The sequence below is a fragment of the Rhincodon typus genome, chromosome 6 (assembly GCF_021869965.1).
Source record: "Rhincodon typus isolate 14 chromosome 6, sRhiTyp1.1, whole genome shotgun sequence".
In the NCBI taxonomy this organism is placed as follows: domain Eukaryota; kingdom Metazoa; phylum Chordata; class Chondrichthyes; order Orectolobiformes; family Rhincodontidae; genus Rhincodon; species Rhincodon typus.
In genome coordinates, this window is record NC_063337.1 from 46,801,185 (window position 1) to 46,813,905 (window position 12,721).

Below are 12,721 nucleotides of genomic sequence, written 5' to 3' on the forward strand. Positions count from 1 at the left end.
GCTGACGTTTCGGGCCTAGACCCTTCGGAACGTCAGCTTTCCTGCTCCTCTGATGCTGCTTGGCCTGCTGTGTTCATCCAGCTCTACACCTTGTTATCTCAGATTCTCCAGCATCTGCAGTTTCTACTATCTCTGAAACAGTTTTGTCATATTGATTGTTTTAAGTCTGCTGCTGTAGTTGTTGGGGTTTTAATATGAAGTTCAAATGTATCATTAGAAGACATTGGCTGGAAGATCTCTTGTATTTGCTCTCATTTGCTCGTGATGTAATACCAGTGAAGTGGGAGCAGATTTGGGGAATATGTTGACTACTGACTGTGTAAACCTCCATTAAAATGGATGCTGCAGGAATTATCTTGCTCTAGTTTTGGACATGTGAGCATGGTGGTGAATGAACAATTCTCACCTAGCTTCAATAGGAATGGAGCTGTGCTCTAATTGATTTGAAGTGAAGCAGAGAGAAATGAATTCTTAGGTTGCTTTGAATGAGGTATGTTACATATTTTTCTACCAAGGCCCCAAGTGTGTGGATGCTGGTTTTCATTTATTTCTTGATTTATGTTGATGCCAATCAAACAGCACAAAAGATCAAAATAAACTTGTTGGAAATTTTTACAGCAGTTGGCAATAAAGTATTTTTTGCTGTGACTGGTGTTTAGATGAGCGTTGTTTCTTTGTTCGTTCTAAATCTCATGACTCAGGAATCATGAAGACTTTACAGGGACAAAGCTGTATAACCTGAGGAAAAGAAACCTTTATTAGATTACTGAAGCGGAGCTATGAGGGATGCTGACTTGCTGCTGTTTTTCTATTGCTATAAAGAAATAAATACTTATAAGCAGTTCAAAAATAAATTCTGCTGTTCCAAAGGAGAAATCTGTAGATGCATAACTGAAAGAAATGCATTCAGACTGGGTATTTAGGAATTTGTATGCCTCTGCAAACAGGTTCTGTCTTATGAGTCTTGGAGAAAGAGCAGAAACCTGAGTTGAGGGGAATGCTGCAACACCAGTGATGGAGAAATTAAATATTGCAGGTATTTCCTGTTGGATATGGTGAGCTTCATCCCCGGTACATCCCTGAGTTTGGAAATTTTTATCACTCTTTCATGGGATGTGGGTGTTGCTGGCAAGGTCAGCATTTGTTGCCCATTGCTAAGAGTCCTCGAACTGAATGGCATAACAGACCATTTCAGATGGCAGTTAAGAGTCAACTACATGGCTGTGGGTTCAGAGTCCCTTGTAGGCCAGATCAGGCAAGGATGGCAGATTTCCTTCCCTAAAGGAAATTACAACAATCAGTTATAGTTGTCATGGTTGGCACTATTGAGACGAGATTAAATTCAGACTTACTAATTAATTTCAAATTTGAACCCGTGCCCCTATAGCCTGGGCCTCTACATTATGAGTACGGTGATTCTACACCACTATTTATACATAACTTACTTTTATATTGGCTCCATTCACATTCCTGGATTGTTGTAAGTGCTTCACAGCATGAGAAGTAATTTCTGAAGTGCTCACCAAAGTGATGAAGGGAAGCACGATGCAAACAGTTGCACAGCAGACTCCCATACAATATAATTAGATAATCTGCCCTGATAGAGTCGGCTGAGCTAATAGATAAGGACAAACTAAGAATGCCCCTAATTTATGAATGTTGCTCTGGATTTTTTTTGCATGGCAGCAACTTACAGCTGAATCCGATATTTGGCACCATTGAGGGTGTTGTATTCCATCAGCACAGCCTTGAATACCTTCCTAGATTACTTACTTGAATGCAAGGTCTTCTGATTCAAGCAAAAGTATTATATCTGAACCAAAGCTGACACAATTTAAGTTTCTATGTCCTGTCTCCCCTCTACTACCTGAAAAGAAGGGAAATGAACAATTAGAATCTCACTGCAAATGTATATTTTCTATCTTCTTTATGTGGAAGGTTCCTTTTTATGCAGAAATGCTGACTTCTTTGAGGAATCAGAAATAAAAAAGAAAGATCATTTATGTAGGAAATCTTGCATGTGATTCATAAGCAGTAATCAGATAAAGTTTAATATGGCCAAATAAGACAGTGTTAAGATTAATGATTAAAGGTCTTAAACACAGAAGTAGGTTTTAAGGAGAGTTTTATAGAGAGCATCTATTTAGAGGGAATTGCAGAGCTTTAGGCCTGGATGTTTTGGGCATGGTGCCAGTGTTTGGGTGAGGGTTGGGAATCGGAATAAGGGATGGGCAAGAGATCCAAAACAGAGAAATGCAGAGTTCAAAGGGCCGTGGGATGGAGGCCATTAAAGAGAGGGTGGGATTTGAACACTATAATGAGAATTTTACATTCAAGTGATTAGTGGTCTGGGACCACTGTAAAACAGCAAGGTTGGGTGATGAGTGACTAGCACTGTGTATTGGTTAAATACAGGAAGCTGAACTTGTGATGAACTTATGTGTAACATGTGTAGCAGTTAAGAGACTGGCCAGCAGAGTATTTGAATTATTGAGCCTGGAAGAAACAGAAGCTTTGTGGATGGATTCAGCTGCTGATAGTCTGAGCTATGGGTGGAAATGAGCAATGTTAAGGGAGTGGCAGTAGTCTTTTGTGATGGAAAGGATATGGAATTGGAAGCTTGACTCCAGGTCAGATAGGCCCTGAAGCAGGAATTTCCATGGGCATATTATCTATGGTTTCTTGAAAGAAATCAGCATGATAGGCTGTCTTTTTGTCATTGTTGTGGTTTTATGGACACAAGGGATTGAAAATGAACAAATGCTAAAAATGCAATAAAAATGTTTTAACATTTTTATCTAACTTGACCACGATTGAAACAACAATCAATTTTCCTTTATACTAAACTTCTTGAGGAGATGGGACAAGCAACAGCTGACATTCTTTATTTCCTGTTCCCCCAGGCCCTTTTTTGTACTTCCTTCTGTAAACCAGGACTGGAGTTAATCACAGATATCTCTGCCGCAGAAAATGGCCTTTTGGCCCATTGAGTCTTTGGTCATAAAACAAGCACCTAACTATTCTAATCCCATTTAGCTACACTACAAACGCATTAAGATTTTAAAATTAGTACCTTTGTTTTCAGATACTTCCATGGACTTTCCCATCTATATCAGTGTAATCTCCTCCAATCTCTCAAACTGCCAAGATATTAGCGGTCCTCTAATTCTGGCTTCTAATTCATTCCCCATTTTAATTACTCCACCATTGATGATTGTCACTTCAGTTGACTGGGGTCCAAACCCTGGAATGCCCTCCCTACTAGTCACTGCCTCTGTGTCTTGCTTGCCTCCTTTAATGTACCTCTTTAACGAAGCTTTTGGTCACCTGACCTAAAATCTCCTTCATAGCTTGTTGTCACACTGTTTTCTCCTCCTAAAGTAGTCCATCCAGATCAAGGATGACTTGCTTCCATTCTGGTTCAATGAGTTCTGAAATGTCTGGTAAATCCAATGTGCGACCTGCAGACTCTGTCATATGTGGGCACGTGGTAATTGAAGGAGTAGGTAGTTTGGTTGTTAAGAGGATTTTTTCACTCCCTCCAACACCTTGAATTCATCTCTGCATGCTGACAATGTAGTATCTTTTTGTTTGGTGTCTTCCAAGATGGGTTTTCTACATTTTGCTTGGTCACAAACCAGGAACGTCTTTGAGCCTGTTTGACCTCTTCAGGGATACTTTGATGACATCCTAAAGAATTTCCCATATCTTACTAGGAGTCCCCTGCAGCGACAGAGTCCCGAGTGGACTATGCGCTGTGGGACTCTGGGGTCAGTGTGAGAACCCTCGCTGATTTTTCTTCCTTTTTTATCATTTTAGTTTGGAGCTGTGAAATGAGAGTTTGGAGCAGAAGACTTTGGATTGTGAGCAACAGCTTTTTTTTTAAGCAAAAAAAAAGAGAACAAACAAACTGATTTTTGCTTTTGAGGCCAGGCCTGGAAGTTAAGTGCAGGCTGATTCTTGTTCAGAATTCTCTGTAGACATTTCAACTCCAGAGGAACATTGTGCTGAAATAAATGACTGATGTTTGAATGTAAACACGGCCTCACAAGGTGGTTGGTGTTAAGAGAATGTTGGGGGGAAAAAAACAAAGAGAAACCAAAGTTTGCACTGGTTTTGAGATGTTCTTTTGTCAGAAGGATTGTGGCTGTGAAAGCTACAGGATAGAGGTTTGATTACTCCCTGGTTATCCTCCCATTGTCAGCTTATTGAAAATTCAGAGAAATGAATCTGTTGTAAGAATCAAGTAAATATTCCTTGGAGCCTACTGGAAGCTGTTTCATTGACCAGTGTTTTCAGAACTGGCCAGTTACATCTCACAGATTTTCTTTTATCTTGCAGTTTGCTTGTTTGTTTGTCTGTCTTTAAGAGTGGGACTAGAATCAGAAGATTGGGTTTAAATCATAGATGTTAAAAAGACTACTTTGTTGTTTAGATTTAATCCGCTAAATCTACAGTGTTATTAATAAATTGTTAATTATTTTGTTGAAGCTACAAACTTGGTGTCTGGTGTTAGTTATTCATAAACTCTGGTACTAGTTATTCTGAAAGTCTGGTTAGGAATCATTGGGGAAATTTTGAGGGTCAGTGACTATTGTAATTTCACCATGTTGTGATATGGAGCTGCTGGTGATGGACAAACTCAGAAGTCACATGACACCAGTTTCTAGTCCAACAGGTTTATTTAAAATTCTGAGCAAGCTTTCGCTGTGCTGCTCCTTCATCAGGTTAAATGGGGAGAGGTGCGCAGGCACAGAACATATAGGTGGAGAGATAATGGCAAGATAATTCCAGGTAATTAAGAGTGTCAACAAATAAGTACAAATAATGTGAGTGGAGTGTTGATAAACCAAGTAACAAGTCTTTGCAGGTGGTCAAGAGTGTCAAACGGTGTTTGTAAAGTGTCAATGGCTGAATAACAAGTAAAGGGATGACCTAGGAACTGATTAATTAAGGCAGGGAGATAATTACAAATACTCAAAAATAAGATGGTGCTCGAGACAAACCAAAAGGCTGGAATAACAAGTAACTATCAGAGTTGCGAGACAGCTCGTACTCATGTAGAGGCTGAAGGAGTTGTGGAATGCTATATCTTAACAACCTGCTGAGGAACTGGAGATCTCCTCACAGATGAAGAACGGAAGGTGGAACATCTGCTACTGTAGGGAGATATAGCGAATAGCACGTGAAATTTGTATGGCAGCACACGGAGTTTTGAGAAACTCAGGTGTTCCATCAACAGGCATTTTACCTAGCCAGAATTGCATGAAGATGTGCTGTTTTGTATCATACTTGTCAAGTCGTAGGTAAATATCAAAATGAAATTAAACCAGCACCCCTGATTCCTGTGACAGTATGGAATATACATGTTAACAAACTGGAATCGACTGCTTACCATCTGTAGAACCAAAGCACTTTTGAGAGGTATCCCCAGACTTTCATGATCATGATCTAAGCTTATTGTCATGAGTGTCCAAAGGGTTAGATTTTCTCTTATTTGCGACTAAAAATCTCCAAACGGGTCTACTGCTTTGGCCCATTTGAACTAGTTTATGGTAATTAAATAAGAGGACCATTTAAACTGATTAGACATAAATTGTTAGGTCAGAAAAAAAGAAATGAATCTTCAGTGTTAAGAGTATGTGTTGAGAGATAGTCTGAGAGTTGTGCAGGAACATCTGAGAAGTTCTTAAAATAAAATGAAAGAGTGGGCAGATGAGCATGGGACAACCATAAATTTCAAAGTAGGAGGTAAATTTTTGGTACTCTTACAAGGTGAGCCACAAAAAGCAAAATACAGTCGTCTCTATAAGGCAATTAATTAGTAAAATAACATATCTAATCATAGGAAAAAGAATCGATTATGTCATGTAAACCTGTTGAAACAGTACTATTGTAGAGAAGACAATGAGAAAATATAGGTGTAATGTAGTAAAGGAGGATAGAAGAAAGAAAGATGAGTGGAGAACAAATGGACAGTTCCCAAAGTGAACTTCCTACTATTAAATTAACATCCCGAGAAATTAAAAAATTTGGAGCACTACATATAATTCTGGACACTCTGCTAAAGGAAGGATGTTATTAAATTGGAAAGGGCGCCCAAAAGATTTGCAAGGATGTTACCGAAACTGGAGGTTTTGAGTTATAAGAGAGGCTTGATAGGCTGAGACTTTTTCCCTGAGGTGTAAGAGGCTGAGGGGTGACCTTTTTAGAGGTTTATAAAATCATGAAGGGTATAGATAAGATAAATAGCCAAGGTCTTTTTCCCCTGAGAGGATTCCAAACCTAGAGGTTTAAGGTGAGAGGGGAAAGATTTAAAAGGGACTTGAGGGACAATGTTTTCACACAGCTTGGTGTGTATGTGGCAGAGAAAAGGGCAGAGGCGGGTACAGTTGCAACGTTTGGACATTTGGACGGTTACGTGGATAGGAAAGATTTGGAAGGATATGGGCTAAATGCAAGCAACTGGGACTAGTTCAGTTCAGGAAACCTGTTAAGCGTGGACTAGTTGGATCGAAGATTCTTTTTCTGTGCTGTATGACTCTATAACTTTATGACTAATTTAGACACTGTACTTTCCCGTCTGGAGAAAGATCAACAGAGAGAAATGGTGCGATTGCTCAGGAAGTACGAAGAAGTTTGCAAAGATATACTTGGGTATCCCACTTTAATCAAACATGAGGTTAATGTAGTTAGTTCAGAACCCATATTGGTTCAAGCCAAAGGAACACAGGAAATTCAATGCATGCTGTGGAATTGATTGATCGAACCAAGCAAGAATAATTAGGCGTTCTCCTGCAGTATTGGTTCCTAAACCAAACACTCAATTAGATTATGTTTTGATGATAAGAAAGTAAATACGGTCACAAAGGTGGATTCATACCCTATTCCCAAACAAGAAGATTGCATTGGTAGAGTTGGTAGTGCAATATTCTTATTTAAAATTGATTTGTTAAAAGGATACAGGCAGATACCATTGACGACAAGAGCTAAGGAAGTTTTCATTTTTGTCATGGATTGTACCAACATCGGGTTATGTCATTTGGATTTAAGAATGTCCCAGCCACATTTCACCGTTTAATGAATAGAGTTATTGCTGGAAAACCTAATTCGATAGTCTACTTGAATGACATCATACTTTATAGTGTTACGTGGAAGGCTGTTGGAAAATTGTTTACACAGTTACAGTCAGCTGGATTGGTGTGGAGTCTAGTAAAAAGTGAATTTGCAAAAGCCAAGGAGACATATTTAGGACATGCAGCACAAGAATAGGTGTCATCCAGAAGAGGAAAAGTAAGAGCTTTAATTTACTTTGCCACCGGAAAAACAAAATGAGGTATAATAAGGTTTTTGGGACTCTGAATCTTATTGAAAGTTTGCACCTCATCTTTTTTAGTATAGTGGCTATATCCTTGACCAACTGGTTGTGAAAACAGACAAAGATGGCATGATCAACAGAAGAGCTTTACTTAATAAAAATCTAAAGGATATGGGGGAGAAAGAAAGTATGTGGATTTAAGAAACATAATTTCACAGAATGATCGATGTCATAATGCAGAAGGAGACTATTCAATCCATTTGAATGGGAGAATGGGTTTGTGGGCCCAAATGGTTTGCTTCTGTCACTGTGTTCCATCAGGATAAGAATCAGCTGGTTATTCACCTGCTGTGTACACTGCAGCTGAGTCCAAGAGACTCTATGCAGTGGTTGCATCCCTACTATTACGACATGTAAGTCGACAGGCAAATCATATCAGCCTCCTCTATTCTCAACACAATAAAATTAAAATAATCAATGACCCTCAAAATTGCCCAGTGGTTCCTAACCAGACTTTCTGAGTAATCAATACCAGTCGTTCTGTATCCAGATACCAAATTTATAGTTGAAGTCCCCCATACTCTAGAGTGATGTTTATTACCGTCTCTAAACAGGTTGGTTAGAAATATCTGCAACTGAGTCTAGTTGCCTAATTGCAGGTATGTTTTACAGCATGACCTGCATTGCTATTCTGACTTCGTAGATCATAGATACCCTACAGTGTGGAAACAGGCCCTTCGGCCCAACAAGTCCACTCAGACCCTCAGAGCATTCCACCCAGACCCATCCCCCTATAATCCACCTAATCTACACATCCCTGAACACTATGGGCAATTTAGCATGGCCAATCCACCTAGCCTGCACATCTTTGGACTGTGGGAGGAAACCGGAGCACCTGGAAGAAACCCATGCAGACACGGGGAGAATGTGCAAATTCCACACAGACAGTGGCCCGAGGGTGGAATCGAACTCAGGTCCCTGGTGCTGTGAGGCAGCAGTGCTAACCACTGTGCCGACTTAAATAAGCTAATTGAGCTCTGAAAAGGAATTGTATCCTGGACTCTCCTTGTTTGTATAGTTGAGCTTTGCAGGACATTTACTTATTAAGCTACTTAATGGAATGGCAAAAATTCATAGAATAGTACATCGCAGGAAAACCCTTTGGCCCACCATGTCAGCACCGACCATGATGCCAATCTAAACTAATCTCATCTGCCTGCATGTGGTCTGTATTCTTCTCTTCCCTGTCTGTTCATGTGTCTGTCCAAAAGCCTCCTAAACGCTGCTATTGTATCTGCTTCTACCACCAGCTCTGGCAGTGCATTCCAGGCATCTACCCGCTTCTGTTTAAAAAAAATACTTGCCTCGCAATCTCCTTTAAACTTTTTCCATCTCACCTTAAACCTATTCCCTCATAGTATTTGTTGTTTCCATCTTGGGAAACAGACTCCGACTATTCACCTTCTGTGTGCCTTCCTTAGTTTTATATACTTCTGTCAAGTCACCCATCAGCCTCTGCTCCAGTGGAAACAATCCAAGTATGTCCAACCTCTCCTTACAACAGACGTACTCCAATCTAGGCAATATCCTGTTTTTCACTCTCTTCAAAATCTCCGTATCCTTCCCAAAGTTGTTGACCAAAACTGCAAATAATACTCCAAATGTGACCTAACCAAATTTTATAAAGCTGCAACATGACTTGCCAACTTTTATACTCAATGGCCTGACTGATGAAGGCAAGCAAGCCATATGCTTTCTTTCCCACCTTTTCCACTTGTTGCTACTTTCAGGGAGCTACGGACTTGCACCCCAAGATCTGTCTGTATGTTAATGCTCCCCGGGGTCCTGCCATTTACTGTTTACTTTCCTCTTATATTTGACCTCCCAAAATGCATTACCTCTCACTTGTCCAGGTTTAAAATCCATCTACTATTTCTCCACTCAATTTTTCAACTGATCTATATCCTTCTGTATCCATTGATAACCATCCTCATTATCCGCATTACCCACAACTCTACCAATTTTTGTGTCATCTGCAGACTTTCCAATCAGACCACATACATTCTCATCCAAATCATTTATACAAAAGTTACAAACAACAGAGGTCCTAGCTCTGATCACAGACATCCAGTTAGAAAAGCACCCCTCCACAAGTACCCTCTTCACTCAAAACATTTGTAACTAAGTGTTTCAGCATGTTGCGAAGATTTTATTTCAGTGGAATTCCGATGTAGATTGCACTGATTTGATATCTAGCATTCAATTTCACAACACTGTTGGCATTGACTTAAAGTTGTCATTAACAGTTATATGGGCTTTTTCATCAAAGTTGTATATTGACCCATTACTGTAATTTATATCACAGATTGTTTTTTACATCATATTTATTGGGGAAAATGATAATTTTTAAAATTGTTGCCAGATGGTCTGGTCAGTGGTGAGACTTTGTCTTTTTGTTCTAACTAGTGAGTTCAACACGTGGGAGAGCTGAAGAAAAAAAGGTTCAGGTCTGTAAGGGATTTACTGTGAATAATTTTGAATTAAAGTAGTACAATAAGAACATAAGAACTAGGAGCAGGAGTAGGCCATCCGGCCCCTCGAGCCTGCCCCGCCATTTAATAAGATCATGGCTGATCTTTGAGACTCAGCTCCACTTACCCGCCCACTCACCATAATCCTTAATTCCTTTACTGTTCAAAAATTTATCTAGCCTTGCCTTAAAAACGTTCAGTGAGGTAGCTTCAACCGCTTCACTGGGCAGGGAATTCCACAGATTCACAACCCTTTGGGTGAAGAAGTTCCTCCTGACCTCAGTCCTACATCTGCTTCCCTTTATTTTGAGGCGATGCCCTCTAGTCCTAGTTTCACCTGGTGGCAGAAACAACCTCCCTGCCTCCACTTTATCTATTCCCTTCATAATCTTATATGTTTCTATAAAATCTCCCCTCATTCTTCTGAATTCCAATGAGTATAAGCCCAGTCTACTCAGTCCCTCCTCATAATCCAACCATCTCAACTCTGGAATCAACTGAGTGAATCTCCTCTGCACCCCCTCCAGTGCTAGTATATCCCTTCTCAAGTAAGGAGACCAAAACAGTACTCCAGGTGTGGCCTCACCAGGACCCTATACAGCTGCAGCATAGCCTCCCTGTTTTTAAACTCCATCCCTCTAGCAATGGCAGACAAAATTCCATTTGCCTTTTTAATTACCTGCTACACCTGCAATCCCACCTTCAGCAACTCATGCACAAAGACACCCAAGTCTCTCTGCACAGCAGCGTGCTGCAATTTTTTACCATTTAAAACATAGTCCATTTTGCTGTTATTCCTACCAAAATGGATGACCTCACACTTATTAACATTGTACTCCATCTGCCAGACCTTTGCCCACTCACTTAGACTATCTATATCCCTCTGCAGACTTTCAGTGTCTTCTGCACACTTTGCTCTACCACTCACCTTAGTGTCGTCTGCAAATTTTGACACACCACACTTAGTCCCCAACTCCAAATCAGCTATGTAAATATCTAATTAAACAACAATGGCTGAAGCATAAGTTAGCAAATGCCCAAGCATAGAGATATTGTTGGAGTATTAACACTACATCTGTGATATCTATAGTATACAGCATGTATAAACTTCCTATTACTTCTCCAGCTAGAATGATTACACTTGCTGGGGCAAAAAACAACAGTTAATAATGCTGATTTGGAAGAAACAATGAAAGATCTACATATTCAGATTCCTTTAGTGGGCCATGCTTGGTTGATTTCCTTCCAATCTTAGATTATCACATGTTATCTTGGAATTGGATCAATGTCAGAGAAATTTTGCCTGCCATAAATTACCTGACTAATACACTCACCCATTTGTTCTACTGTTTCATCTAATGTCAAAGATGTGATTAAGTATGAGGTTTGTGAATGTGAAAGTGAATCTGCTGTGGTCGACTGGAGCATTAAGTAGTCATGTTACCAAAATCGGAGGTTCCATAACTAACACCATGCTGAATAGTTACCAAATGCAATAATACATTTACCATTTCTACTATTGCTCCAGTTCTGTCGAAGAGCTTTAGATACTGCTTTTGCAAGAAAAGTACCATAGGATGATCCTCTACTTTTTACTGACTAGGGTACCTTACAGAATTCATTTAATTCAATGTCAAGAAAATATAACTAAGGTGATGTTAATTCCTGGAGGGTTTGACAGTCTGTTGTTTTGATGATGCATAAGATGTATGATTCATTGTATTTTTGTCCTCTTTTTAGATGACTGAGAAGTCACAATGAGTGTAAAGGCATTTGAACTTGTTCCTGTGCTTGGACAGGATCTGCTGATAGGAGACAAATCTTGGATTTCTGTTGATTGCATTGAATGTTGTGGGAAGAACCTTTATGTAGCTACAAGTGACTGCTGTATCTATCACTTTAAATTGGAAGAGAAAGCATCTGTCTCCGGAAGACTTGCGTTTACTCCAACAAAACAACTACACAAGTATCTAGGGGTAAAAAAAGCTGTGAATGAGCTGAAGGCAGCATCTGCTTTGAACAGGCTATTGGTTTTATGTGACAATATTGTAATTTTAATGGATATGATCAGCCTGGAGCCTGTACCATCAGGAGCTAAAATCAAAGGAATAACTGCATTTGTTGTGAACGAGAACCCAGTGACTGGAGACCCCTTCTGTATTGAGGTTTGTGCCATTTCAATGAAGCGGAAAACTGTACAAATGTACACAGTACATGAGGACCGTGTTCAGTTAATAAAAGAAATCTCCACACCGGAGCAGCCAGTTGCTATGGCTGTGGATGGGTACTTCCTTTGCTTGGCAATGAGCACACAATATATTATTTTGAGTTATAATACCGGAACTTCACAGGACCTGTTTCCATATAATAGTGAGGACAAACAACCGATTGTGAAGCGCATTGGTCGAGAGGAATTTCTGTTAGCTGGTCCAGGTGCATTGGGTAAGTTTATTGTGAAATTCAGTGTCATTTGGTGTATATGATTTTATTATTACAAAACTAAAGTGGTTTTTAATTATCCCAGAGGAGTGGTGAATAAATCATCCATTTCAAAAATTGCTGCCAGTTTCAAACCCAAAATATATTGTAAGAACACGTGATTCTCAATCACTCAAAAGCCAAGCAGAGAGCAAGTACGGCAGGGGGATTACATGAAGGGACTTTTGAGGTTTAAAAAAATACAGATGCTTCTGTATTAAGTGAACCAGAGAAGATAGGATCTTATTTTAAGGATATAAAGAAAACAGTCCCAGTTTACCTTGCTAAATACACCAGTTCTGCTACCGAGCCTTGATATTTAGCAGGATTTTCTGCACAGTGTGCTCAGTTGGAAGAGATCTAATTTCAGTGTTTCAAAGGAATCAGGTGGAAT

General features: G+C 39.7%; 1 protein-coding gene across 5 annotated transcripts in view; it reads left to right on the forward strand.

The window, feature by feature from the left end:
• The window catches only part of tgfbrap1 (transforming growth factor, beta receptor associated protein 1), a 53,704-nt gene that overhangs the window by 5,462 nt on the left and 35,521 nt on the right, over nucleotides 1–12,721 (forward strand). For 4 of the 5 annotated variants that reach the window (XM_020529739.2, XM_020529737.2, XM_020529738.2 and 1 more), the window contains exon 2: nucleotides 11,590–12,291. In XM_020529739.2, the coding sequence (XP_020385328.2) occupies nucleotides 11,607–12,291 (685 nt within the window). In that variant the 5' untranslated portion in view covers nucleotides 11,590–11,606. Of the gene's footprint in view, nucleotides 1–9,784; nucleotides 9,826–11,589; nucleotides 12,292–12,721 lie in introns of all 5 variants that reach the window. The other variant, XM_048598215.1, reaches the window with a different exon arrangement.